The 13,717-nt window shown below is 47.6% G+C and overlaps 1 protein-coding gene across 1 annotated transcript; it reads right to left on the reverse strand.

Moving 5' to 3' along the window:
• Positions 1-219: 219 nt before the first annotated feature.
• si:dkey-175g6.2 (neurosecretory protein VGF) lies at positions 220-9,557 on the reverse strand. Its single transcript, XM_024409350.2, has 2 exons — positions 9,053-9,557; positions 220-2,330 (listed from the first exon to the last, which is right to left on the reverse strand). The coding sequence occupies exon 2, from the start codon at positions 2,297-2,299 to the stop codon at positions 335-337; it is 1,965 nt and encodes a 654-aa protein (XP_024265118.2). The 5' UTR covers positions 2,300-2,330; positions 9,053-9,557; the 3' UTR covers positions 220-334.
• Positions 9,558-13,717: the final 4,160 nt, after the last annotated feature.

The raw sequence follows: 13,717 nt of genomic DNA on the forward strand, positions 1-13,717 counted from the left end.
CGTCTCTCTCCCCTCCCCTCCCCTCCTCCTCCTCCCCTCCCCTCCTCCCCTCCCCTCCTCTCGTCTCTCTCCCCTCCCCGCCTCCTCTCCCCGCCCCTCGTCTCTCTCCCCTCCCCTCCCCTCCTCCTCCTCCCTTCCCCTGGTCACAAATAAACAAATGAAAAAATGAAAAAAACAACAGACAAGCAATCTTTCACCACCACCCACCCACTCTTTCTTTCTTCTCTCTCCTCCAATCCTATCCTTCTCTCTCAACCAGCCTATTTCCTCCCTCTCATCCCTCCCCCTGTTTGGTCCCTTTGTCCTGCGGTAGTGTCTGTCTGTCCTTCTGTCTCTAGTACATTCTGCGTTTCATGTATATTTTGGATATAAAGTTTTCCAGTTCCTCTTGACTGTCCAACTGAGGAACCAGCCCATCGTCATCTTCATAGTCCCCTCCCACCCTCCCCCCAGCTACACCCAAGCCCCCAGGCCCAGGTGGGTAGTAGAACGGGGGTTGCCTGCCCCTGTTCTGGGGGGAGAGGGGTTTAGGCAGTGGCTGATATGTCCGGGGGTGTGGCAGGATGTAATTGGAGATGTAGGGAGAGGAGGGAAGACGGGGTGGGAGGGGCTGCTGTCTCCAGCCATGCCTACCTCCACCTCTGGCCCTGCCCCCGGCCCTGTGTCTGCGCCTGGTAGGCCGGAGCTCATAGTCCAAGGGCGGGCTGTGGGGTAGCTCCTCCCCCATGGGAGTATTGTCGTAGTACTGGGGTTTGGGGTAGGGGAAGAACACAGGGTAGTAGGCTCGGTAGGGTTTCTGGTAGTAGGGGTAGGACGGGAAGGCTAGGAACTGTTTCTGGGGTTTGAACCAGATGTCCTGCTTGTAGGCCTTGGCCTTGGCTCTGTCCTTGTTCCACTTGTTCTTGTAGGGCTGGTAGTAAGGGTCCTTTTTGGGGTTGGAGGAGGCTGTGTAGTGGTACATGGGGCCCGTCACTAGGGGAGGGGGAACTAGGGGCCGGTAACGCGGGGTGACCGGGTTGCTAAGCGACGACAGCTCCTTCCTCTTCTTCTTCTCCTCTACGTTGGAGATGATCTGGACCACGTCGTCGGCCGGCAGGTGCAGCTTGCTGCTGATCTCGATCAGCCTGTCAATCATCTGCTGATCCAGGTCGTCGCCGTCGGTTACCACCTCCTCGGAGCGCTTGTCTTCAGCAGCGTTGGCGCCGGCCTTCTGTCTGGCCATGAGGTAGGGCGCCCCCTGCTGCTTCTGTCTCCCCATGTACTGCAGCAACATGTCCGAGGCGATGTCCGCCAGCCTCTGCTCCTCCTCTCTAGCCCTCTCTGCCTCCTCCTGCTGCCGTTGCACCTCCTGCTGCTCTGCACGCGCACGAGCCTCCTCCTCCTCCACCATCGACAAAGCCGCCTCCTCCTCTGCTTCATTCTCAAAGTCGTCCATGAAGTTGCCCCCCAGGGGTGTGTTGCGTGCCCGCTCCTCCTCCCAGTGCAGCTTTTTCCCAGCTTGTGCCAGCTGGGTGTTGTAGGCCTTATACCCCTTCAGAGGGGGAAGAATCTCGTTGTCTTGGAGACCGAGGTCTATGTTCTGAAAGTAGCCCCGAGCCTTCCGCTGGAGGTCACTAGGCCTCCCCTCCTCTCCTCTCCTACTCCCCTCTGCTCTTTTCTCCTTTTCACCTCCCCATCTCCCTGCTTCACCTTCCTCCTCCTCCTCTTCCTTCTGCTGTCCTCCCTCCTCACCTCCACCACCAGCTCTGTCCCCGTCTTCCTTTAGAAGCCAGCTTCTGTCCTCTGACCTCTTCCTCTCCTCCCTCTCCTCCTCTTCTTCTTCTATCTCTCTTAACTCCTCTCCCAGAGCTGCTGCCACTAGTGCTGGTCCTAGCTGTTCCATCCTTCTCTCCCCCACCCTCCTCTCCTCCTCCTCCTCCTCCTCTCTCCTTGTCTCCTCATCCCTTCTTTCCTCCAAAGGGACTGGATCCCCCTCTCCTCTCCCAGTGTGGTCCAGGGCCTCCAGTAGCATAGCGGCTAGAGCCTGGGCAGGGTCCATGTTTGTAGGGCCACCATAGCTCTGTTCCTGGTCCTCTATCCGGTCCTGGGTCTGGTCCAAAGGGTAGCGGAGGGGGCTGGGGCTGATTTCCAGAGGGCTATGGAAGGGGTTGAGGCTGTCCTCTTTAAGGTGTGTCCTAGAGTGCCCTTCCCTCTGCCCATCCCCACCCACAGGGGTGGCGGTCAGCCGTGGAGTGACAGTGAGCAGGACCAATAGGATGAGTCGGGCTGTGGAGGGTGCGTAGTGACTGGTCATGACCATGCAGAACGGGCAGGGAGGGGGGTCCGAGCACCTGTAGGGGAGGGGGGACATTGAGCAGACTGTTTTAAAATCATTGTTAAGAAGATGGTGACATTTACCATGCTGTATTGTCGTCATAATCTGAGAAGGGAGGGAGCAGGGAGGGGGAGAGATGGAGTAGGGAGGGAGGGAGCAGGGAGGGGGAGAGATGGAGTAGGGAGGGAGGGAGCAGGGAGGGGGAGAGATGGAGTAGGGAGGGAGGGAAACAAGGAGGGAGGGAACAAGGAGGGAGGGAGGGAGCAGGGAGGGAGGGAGCAGGGAGGGAGGAGGGAGGAGGAGGGGGGAGAGATGGAGTAGGGAGGGAGGGAAACAAGGAGGGAGGGAACAAGGAGGGAGGGAGCAGGAGGGAGGGAGGGAGGGAGCAGGGAGGGAGGGAGCAGGGAGGGAGGGAGCATGAAGGGAGGGAGCATGGAGGGAGGGAGCGGGCATGGAGGGAGGGAGCAGAGAGGCAGGGAGCAGGGAGGGAGCAAGGAAGGGCAGGGAGGGAGGGAGCAGGGAGGGAGCAGGGAGGGAGGGAGCAGGGAGGGAGCAGGGAGTGAGGGAGCAGGGAGGGAGCAGGAAGGGAGGTAGCAGGGAGGGAGCAGGGAGGGAGGGAGCAGGGAGGGAGCAGTGAGGGAGGGAGCAAGGAGGGAGCAGGGAGGGAGGGAGCAAGGAGGGAGCAGGGAGGGAGGGAGCAAGGAGGGAGCAGGGAGGGAGCAGGGAGGGAGCAGAGGGGGAGCATGGAGGGAGCAGGAGGGAGGGAGCAGGGAGGGAGGGAGCAAGGAGGGAGCAGGGAGGGAGGGAGCATGGAGGGAGCAGGAGGGAGGGAGCAGGGAGGGAGGGAGCATGGAGGGAGGGAGGGAGGATGCAGGGAGGGAGCAGGGAGGGAGGGAGCAGGGAGGGAGCAGGGAGGGAGGGCAGGGATGGGGCATGGAGGGAGCAGGAGGGAGGAGGGGAGGGGCAGGGGAGGAGGGAGGGAGCAGGGAGGGAGCAGGGGAGGGGGAGGGAGCAGGGAGGGAGCAGGAGGGAGGGAGCAGGGAGGGAGCAGGGAGGGAGGGAGGGAGCAGGGAGGGAGCAGGAGGGAGGGAGCAGGGAGGGAGGGGAGGGAGGGAGCAGGGAGGGAGCAGGGGGGGAGGGAGCAGGGAGGGAGCAGGAGGGAGGGAGAAGGGAGGGAGCAGGGAGGGAGGGAGCAAGGAGGGAGCAGGGAGGGAGCATTGAGGGAGCAGGGAGGGAGGGAGCAGGGAGGGAGGGAGCAGGGAGGGAGCAGGAGGGAGGGAGCAGGGAGGGAGCAGGGAGGGAGGGAGCAAGGAGGGAGCAGGGAGGGAGAATGGAGGGAGCAGGGAGGGAGCAAGGAGGGAGCAGGGAGGGAGCATGGAGGGAGCAGGGAGGGAGGGAGCAAGGAGGGAGCAGGGAGGGAGCAGGGAGTGAGGGAGCAGGGAGTGAGGGAGCAGGGAGGGAGGGAGGAGGGAGGGAGGGAGCAGGGAGTGAGGAGGGAGGGAGCAGGGAGGGAGGGAGCAGGGAGGGAACAGGGATGGAGCAGGGAGGGAGCAGGGAGTTAGGGAGCAGGGAGGGAGCAGGGAAGGAGCAGGGAGAGAGGGAGGAGGGAGGGAGCAGGGAGGGAGCAGGGAGGGAGGGAGCAGGGAGGGAGCATGGAGGGAGGGATCAGGGAGGGAGAGAGGAGCAGGGAGGGAGCAGGGTGGGACGGAAGTGGAGGGAGAGGGAGGGAATAAGGAGGGAGGGAGGGAAGGAGGAAGCAGGAAGGAAGGGAGCAGGGAGGGTGGACGTGAGGGAATTAGGTGGGACGGTACAGGGAGGGAGGGAAGGAAGAAGAAAGGAAGGAAGGGATGGAGGGATGGAGGGAGGGACCAGGAAGGGAGGGACAGGGAGGGAGGGACCAGGAAGGGAGGGGCAGGGAGGGAGGGACCAGGAAGGGAGGGACAAGGAGGGAGGGACCAGGGTGGTTGTATATAAACTGTTTCTATAATTTGGACTATAGCCAACTTGTTTAAAAGGGATACTGAGAAATTTGGGCAATTTTCTACTTCCCCAGAATCAGATGAACTTGTGAATACCATTCGTATGTCTCTGTGTCCAGTGTTAAAGAAGTTAGAGGTAGCTTTCCTCGCCAATGCTTACTTAACGAGTTCTTCTGACTCTGAATATACAGAATATGGGATCTATTATGTTCCTAGTCCAGTACATTGCTCCATCTCAGCCAAATCCTCAGAGACGATCATATTAACTTCCACTGCCACGCTGAAGATGCCCAGTCTACATGTACACCCAGTCTACATGCACACCCAGTCTACATGTACACCCAGTCTACATGTACACCCAGCCTACATGCACACCCAGTCTACATGTCCACCCAGTCTACATGTCCACCCAGTCTACATGTCCACCCAGTCTACATGTACACCCAGTCTACATGTACACCCAGTCTACATGTACACCCAGTCTACATGTACACCCAGTCTACATGTACACCCAGTCTACATGTACACCCAGCCTACATGTACACCCAGTCTACATGTACACCCAGCCAGACAGCATCTCAGCTAAACTTGGCAGCTGCCTAGATGACATAAGGGCATGGATGTAAGAGAACTTCTTCCAGCTGAACAGCAGCACGACTGTGACTATGCGTATTGGGTCAAGTAGGTCAGTACTGCTGGAAACTTCTGGCCTAAAATTGACGGTCAAGTCACTGTCCACCCCAACCCGGGAGTCAAGTTCGATATCATTTTTCCATCTAAGAAACATTGCCCAGGCTCAAAGCATCGCTCTCCCAGCCAGATGCAGAGAAACTCGTCCATGCCTTCATCTTCTCCCGGATTGACAACGGCAAACGCTCTGTTCGTGGGCCTTCCGGCCAAATCACTACAACGTCTCCAGAATTACACGCTCTCCGTTCCAGCAACGCCCCACTGCTTCAAGTCCCCATGACACATCTTCGTACTATGAGGCCTTCTGCTCTCTTGCCCCTCGCCTATGGAATGCTCTCCCTGACCATCTGAGAGGCGCTCCATCACAAGGACCTTTTAAAAACGGGCCATAAAACCCATTTCTACAGACGGTCTTTCTTCAAATCCTAATCTGTAAAGTACTTTTAGGATGTATAATTGCTATTTCCTGCCTTGATTCTAAACGTATAATGCTTCTATTGCATTTTTTATTTTGTTATCATGATTTATTTATTTTTATATTTTTTATGTAGAGCTTTGAGCTAACACTGTAATGAAAAGCACTACACAAATGAAATGTTATTATTTATTATTATTATTATAATTGCCAGAATCTCACAGTATCTGTTTAAATGGGTAGGTCCATTTAAATGATGGATGAATAAAATGACATCAGAAAAGCAGGAAATCACATCCCATTTAACACTGTCAATATAGTTCTGTGTATTCCACTGTGTCTGTTCTCTAATTAATGGTGTAGAAGTTGTAAAGACACAGTAGCACTACAAATAATAATAATAATAATTTAATTTCTATAGCGTTATTGATTACAGATAAAATAATAAATAAACATATTAAAAAATAATAATAATGTTTTCTCATATATTTTGGTATAGATGCAGTTTGTATAGAACCTCCCTCTCTCCCTGTCACGCTGTCCTATTGGATTCCTTAATGTTGTAGGTGTTTCTGTCCCCGTGTTTCTCTGTTCTTTGTTGGTTCCTGTTTTTTAATTTATTACCACAATCATGGTTTTTATTTTCTCTTTTTTTCTTCTTTTTAATCATTTTTTTCTGCAAAGTGTGTTGAGACATGTAAAATGCACAAATAAATCACGATTTGATAAATATCTATATTTTTATAAAAAATAACAAATGAACAATGCATGTGAAAAATATAAAGAGTAGAGAGATGTATTCTGTGGTGTAGAAGCTGTGTAGGTGCTTCTACACCTGCATTGCTTTCTGTTTGGGGTTTTAGGATGGGTTTCTGTACAGCACTTTGTGACATCGGCTGATGTAAGAAAGGCTTTCTAAATAAATTTGATTCGATTTGTATACAGGCCGTGGCAGCAGCAGCAGCGTTAACCCTGCGGAGAGCAGCTGTCGGCAGCTATTAGCCTTATATCTGCTTCCTACTGGCTGTCACATTCAGCAGATAGCCTAGCGGTTAGAGGCAGATAGCCTAGCGGTTAGAGGCAGATAGCCTAGCGGTTAGAGGCAGATAGCCTAGCGGTAAGAGCGTTGGACCAGTAACTCGTCAAGGTCGCCAGTTCAAATCCCCAAGCCAACAAGGTGAATAATCTGTCAATGTACCTTTTAAACAAGGAACTTCACCCTAATTGGTTCCGTGTGGATCAGTTGGCCAGGGTTGTGGGTTTGATTCCCTTGGGGGACCAATGTGAAAATATATGCATCTGCTCAATGACTGAAATGTAAACGCTCCATAATGACCCCAATCTCCGAACCTGTCTCAGGGGACATTTTACATGTGTGAAAAAGGACACATATAATTACCCCACTCTAAAGGACATTATCTGATGACTAATATTGGCTACCCAGAAATGATAATGTGTCATTTTTTTTTTTTGGGGGGGGTGCTGCTAACAATTGTGGAAGCGAAGTCTCCCTCCCTCGCAAAGGGAAACTCTCGGCCAAGCCCATCCCTTCCACTAATTTCACCGTGTTTATCATGGCCCCCCCAAAAATATTTTTTGTTTTCATTAACCCTACAATGTTGCCAATTTCGACATTGTGGCTGTGGAATCTAGTGGAAACCGTTTATCATCCGCACACGGGCTTGAAATCACCTCCACAGTTTTTAAGCATAGCCGTCGCCGAATCCTGGTTCATAGGCTACAAATAATCAATGATGAAAACCAATAATTCTAGGTGAGCTGTTTACACACATAATCTGACCACGAGAGATTAATCTGACGAACAACCGTTTTCTACCGAATCCTATCTGACGACCAGCCGTTTCTACCGAATCCTATCTGACGACCAGCCGTTTCTACCGAATCCTATCTGACGACCAGCCGTTTCTATCGAGTTCTATATGACATTATATGATGACATCAGACGCAATTCCACAGGAGGCTTCTGTTGATTTCTAACAGATGTTAGAGGAGCCTTTAAATCAATACTTTGTGCAGTACTGGTTTTGGTACAGCCGGAGAAACAGATGGCAAAATGGGTATGTGTAGCCATGTCGCCTATGTGCTTCAAATCTATACATTTTTGGAGTACAAAATTGTAAATTCAAAACGGTCAAAGTTGGTATCTAAATTGCATTGACATATTCTCCCATATTTTCCCGGAAAAAAAAGCACCGTCCTCAACTCATCCACCAAAACAAGACATACGGATTACCGGCTTCAGAGCGTCATACATGCGGAATAATGACAGCGACCGTACAACACCGACATTATGAAGCTGTTCGTGCTCTGTTTATTTTGTCTAGCGGCAGCAACACGCGCAGCTGCATTCCGATGCTTCCATATGGACACGAGCCCGACTCGTCTGCCTGCGCTGCGCACCAGGACAGCCATGCGTAAAACCGCGAGCCACGTTGTTAATGTTAACCCGCTCTCTGGTTCCGTTCAACTATTCACCGCTGAGTTCGTTATTATGACACCTCACGTCGCTGTCCGAAGTCGTACGGTAAGGTATGTAGAATGTCAGAAAGAGCGTTAATGGTATGTAGATCGTCAGAAAGAACGGTCTCTCTCAATTTTTTCCGAATCTGTGTGTGAAATGATGTCTGTGCTGTTTTTTTTGGGGTGGTCACATTCAGTCGAGGAGCGAGAGAAGAATGCATCTAGATTTTTCCCGCCTATTTAAAAAAGAGCAAATCTGATATATTCACCACGTAACCAAAATGGTGACGGATAAATGTGTCTATATAGCCAACGCTATAAATGCGCATTTGAATTTTCAAACTAACCATGACGAGTTGGGCACCAATTGCGAGAGAATTTCGTTCTTGTGAGGAAAGCAAATAATAAATATCCTATAACCAAATATTGTGATATTTTGAAATAAGGCACCACACACCAACAGCAGCAAAGAGACACACATTTAATCCATGGTTCAGTAGGCTATGACAAAATATTTAGGTCGGGATTTTTAAGTTTAATCTTTTTTTCTTTTCTTTTACAATAACCTAGTAATTCGCTAGACCGCTTTAAAATGTGGAGTGTCTTTAGCCTAACCTATAGCCTTTAACATTATAATTATAATTTTACATTTTAAGTTGTCTAGCCCATTACAGGCGATATTACCTATAATTCTACATGTCCTTTGCCACACCGTCGCTGCGCTTCTTCAGAGTTTCCAACCCAATGAAAACAGAACTTCTTCAACCGTACAGTCTATCCAGATTGTTCAAGATACAATAAAACGTTCCTTTAATTGCAAACAAATACACAGCAGGGGACAAACCGAGAGTTGTTTCTCTGACAACCTAATTGTGAATGTATTAAAACACAGTGTCATATACGTAGTTCCAGCAGAACATTCCCACACTGATTCCCCCCGTCTTTACGCACTCCTTTAGATGCCTTCAAGTCACTCTGTTCTGTAAACGGCTCCTTTTAGATAAATCAACCCAACATTATTATAGTTCCCAACTATGGAGAGTCCTTTAATACTCCTGACGTGTTCATTCCCCAGAGAGTTTAGTTATAGTATCAACAGGCAACCGTTACCGCGCCTGGTGTGGGAGAGAAACAGAGAAAAGGAAAGAGAGAGAAAAAGATGTTGTAACTCACCTGTATTCCTGCGAGGGAGAAGTGCTGTATCTTGTGCCTCTGGTAGTCTCTCAGCCTACACTTCATAAATGATTAATAAACAGTTTCAACGTCTTCAACCTCTTCTCTCGGGCGACTGGACTATCAACTATGTGGAAAAGTGATATTGGTGTTTTATTTTGGGTCAACAGTTTATGTGATGTGTTTGTTTCTCAACGAACAACTGTCAAAAACACTTTTAGTTTTGTCGCATCTGTGCGTCGTGAGGAGAGTTTTCAGCACCACGGCCAGCGCAACTTTCCTTTATATTCCCCCCCTGACCTCGTGATGCGGCGCGACTGACGTCAGCTCCATTGATAAGAGGAGATGGAACTCGGAGGGTATGCTGGCCTGCGCGCTGATGAATGAACGGAAATGGCATGAATGAAATAGTACTTTTCCTTCAATGAAAGCAAGGAGAACATTGAAGCTGTGGAAAGATTGAGGGGCGGCAGCCATTTTGTGACTAGGATGTTGTTGTTAGGTTAAGTTGGGTTATAGGTACCCCTCCTCCCCAGACATACGTGTGGAGTTAAGGAGGAGCAGGGAAAGGCACAGTGACTCTTACCTTTCTGGTATCTTATTAATTAGGGTGATTTGATAACCTGCACCAGAGACCGAATTACTTGAGCATCTCCATACCCGGGCTCGTGCAGCGCTATTTCCCGAGCCGCTTCTCCTCTCCTGTGCGGCCTAACGGTTCTTTTTATATATACATATGTCACTGATCCTCCGTGGAAGGGCCGCGCGGGCTGCACACGGTTCAGCTCTGTTCCTCTCAATTTCCTGGGCTCGCTCAATTTTCTGGGCTCGCTCAATTTTCTGGGCTCGCTCAATTTCCTGCTCTTTGTCTCGCACTGTCTCTGGCTCTCCTCCCATCTGTCAGCCACCCTTTCTACTTCTGACGGGTCTTCTGATCACCAGTTATCTCCCTCCCTCACACACACACACACACACACACACACACACACACACACACACACACACACACACACACACACACACACACACACACACACACACACACACACACACACACACACACACACACACACACACACACACACACACACACACACAGTGAATGGAGGGTGATTAACCCCGGCTCTGAGCGGATCAGTGAGTTGAATGTGTGTCTATTTTCCTTTCTGATTCAGATGTTAATGTGTTAACGGTGCTCTCACTGAGAAACACACTAACCCAACTGGGGACGGTCTTTACTATTCTGTTTTATTCTGTTCTATTCTATTCTGTTCTATTCTGTTCTATTCTGTTCTATTCTATTCTGTTCTATTCTGTTTTATTCTGTTCTATTCTATTCTGTTCTATTCTGTTTTATTCTGTTCTATTCTATTCTGTTTTATTCTGTTTTCTTCTGTTTTATCCTGTTTTATTCTGTTCTATTCTGTTCTATTCTGTTCTATTTTATTCTATTCTGTTCTATTCTGTTTTAATCTGTTCAATTCTGTTTTAATCTGTTCTATTCTGTTCTATTCTGTTTTAATCTGTTCTATTCTGTTCTATTCTGTTTTAATCTGTTCTATTCTGTTCTGTTATGTTCTATTCTGTTTTAATCTGTTCTATTCTGTTCTGTTATGTTCTATTCTGTTTTAATCTGTTCTATTCTGTTCTGTTATGTTCTATTCTGTTCTATTATGTTCTATTATGTTCTATTATGTTCTATTCTGTTCTATTCTGTTCTATTCTGTTCTATTCTGTTCTATTCGGTTCTATTCTGTTTTGTTCTGTTCTATTCTGTTTTGTTCTGTTCTATTCTGTTCTGTTCTGTTCTATTCTGTTCTATTCTGTTCTATTCTGTTCTGTTATGTTCTATTCTGTTTTAATCTGTTCTATTCTCTTCTATTATGTTCTATTCTGTTCTGTTATGTTCTATTCTGTTTTAATCTGTTCTATTCTGTTCTGTTATGTTCTATTCTGTTTTAATCTGTTCTATTCTCTTCTATTATGTTCTATTCTGTTCTGTTATGTTATATTCTGTTTTAATCTGTTCTATTCTGTTCTGTTATGTTCTATTCTGTTTTAATCTGTTATATTCTGTTTTAATCTGTTATATTCTGTTTTAATCTGTTCTATTCTGTTCTATAATGTTATATTCTGTTTTAATCTGTTCTATTCTGTTCTATAATGTTCTATTCTGTTTTAATCTGTTCTATTCTGTTCTATAATGTTATATTCTGTTTTAATCTGTTCTATTCTGTTCTATAATGTTCTATTCTGTTCTGTTCTGTTCTATTCTGTTTTAATCTGTTCTATTCTGTTCTATAATGTTATATTCTGTTTTAATCTGTTCTATTCTGTTCTATAATGTTATATTCTGTTTTAATCTGTTCTATTCTCTTCTATTATGTTCTATTTTATTCAATTCTATTTCATTCTATTATTTTCTACTCTGTTCTGCATTTTATTATACATCAAATAATGTATTATAGTGGGAAACACATCGTGGTCATTTATGTATTTGTTCAATCTTGCTTACCACACCACTAATTTATGTTTGATTCATTTGCTTTCTTCTATAACTTAATAATTATCAGACATTTTATAATAACAGTATATTTTTCCTAATACTATTTTATACTATTTCAGGTGATCATTTATGGTTTTATGAAGACATTAAATTAATTCATTTTGCTGCATTTTTAATTAGTTATCAAATGTGTGTGTTAAAAAAAGAATAAAACACACATTTGGTAACTACTTGAAAAGGTCATAGTGCAATTAAATAAAATTGTTGTTCTTTGGTAGTCAGTTGTAAATAGCACTATAAAATATAACCACATTTTAAAATGTGATTGGCTAAAGGGCAAGTTACACAGTGTTAGTCTACTGATGAGAGACAGCAAATGGTGTCAATGAAATATAATTAATTCTGCTGTTAGAAAACACACCACAACAGAAACAACCAATTTGAGGTGGAAGAGATACTCTATAATTTCTCAGTTTACATTAAAAAAGTGTCTTTATTGTTAAAACGATGGAGAAGTGCATTAGTTCAAATGGAAACCACAGTGACACTATATATACTCAGAGTATAATGTTAGGACCACATTCCTAATATTGAGTTGCCCCCCTCCCTTCCATTTTTACCTCAGAACTGCCTCAGTTCGATAAGGACATGGACTCTACAAGGTGTCGATAGCGTTCTACAGGGATGCTGGCCCATGTTGACTCTACCTTGTGTCGATAGCGTTCTACAGGGATGCTGGCCCATGTTGACTCTACCTTGTGTCGATAGCGTTCTACAGGGATGCTGGCCCATGTTGACTCTACAAGGTGTCGATAGCGTTCTACAGGGATGCTGGCCCATGTTGACTCTACCTTGTGTCGATAGCGTTCTACAGGGATGCTGGCCCATGTTGACTCTACAAGGTGTCGATAGCGTTCTACAGGGATGCTGGCCCATGTTGACTCTACAAGGTGTCGATAGCGTTCTACAGGGATGCTGGCCCATGTTGACTCTACCTTGTGTCGATAGCGTTCTACAGGGATGCTGGCCCATGTTGACTCTACAAGGTGTCGATAGCGTTCTACAGGGATGCTGGCCCATGTTGACTCTACCTTGTGTCGATAGCGTTCTACAGGGATGCTGGCCCATGTTGACTCTACCTTGTGTCGATAGCGTTCTACAGGGATGCTGGCCCATGTTGACTCTACCTTGTGTCGATAGCGTTCTACAGGGATGCTGGCCCATGTTGACTCTACCTTGTGTCGATAGCGTTCTACAGGGATGCTGGCCCATGTTGACTCTACAAGGTGTCGATAGCGTTCTACAGGGATGCTGGCCCATGTTGACTCTACAAGGTGTCGATAGCGTTCTACAGGGATGCTGGCCCATGTTGACTCTACAAGGTGTCGATAGCGTTCTACAGGGATGCTGGCCCATGTTGACTCTACAAGGTGTCGATAGCGTTCTACAGGGATGCTGGCCCATGTTGACCCCAATGTTTCCCACAGTTGTGTCAAGTTGGCTGGACGCCCATTGGGTGGTGGACCATTCTTGATACACAAAGGGACTGTTGAGTGTGAAAAATCCAGCATCGTTGCAGTTCTTGACTCAAACTGGTGCGCTTGGCACCTACTACCATACCCCGTTCAAAGGCACTTAAATACTTTGTCTTGCCAATTCACTATCTGAATCCTTCTTTAAACCTGTCTCCTCCCCTTCATCTTTAACCTGACTCCTCCCCTTCATCTTTAAACCCGTCTCCTCCCCTTCATCTTTAAACCCGTCTCATCTTTAAACCCGTCTCCCTTCATCTTTAAACCCGTCTCCCCTTCTCTTTAAACCCTTCATCTTTAAACCCGTCTCCTCCCCTTCATCTTTAAACCCGTCTCCTAAACCCCCCTTCATCTTTAACCTGACTCCTCCCCTTCATCTTTAAACCCGTCTCCTCCCCTTCATCTTTAAACCCGTCTCCTCCCCTTCACCCGTCTCCTCCCCTTCTTTAAACCCGTCTCCTCCCCTTCATCTTTAAATCCCGTCTCCTCCTCCTTCATCTTTAAACCTTCATCTAAACCCGTCTCCTCCCCCATCTTTAAACCCCCTTCATCTTTAAACCCGTCTCCCCCCTTCATCTCTTTAAACCTGTCTCCTCCCCTTCATCTTTAAACCCATCTCGTCTCCTC

This window comes from Oncorhynchus tshawytscha, linkage group LG33 (assembly GCF_018296145.1).
Source record: "Oncorhynchus tshawytscha isolate Ot180627B linkage group LG33, Otsh_v2.0, whole genome shotgun sequence".
Classification (NCBI taxonomy): Eukaryota; Metazoa; Chordata; class Actinopteri; order Salmoniformes; family Salmonidae; genus Oncorhynchus; species Oncorhynchus tshawytscha.

Excerpts from the sequence above, each read along its gene's own strand:
- si:dkey-175g6.2 (XM_024409350.2), bottom strand. The coding sequence starts at position 2,299 with ATGGTCATGACCAGTCACTACGCACCCTCCACAGCCCGACTCATCCTA.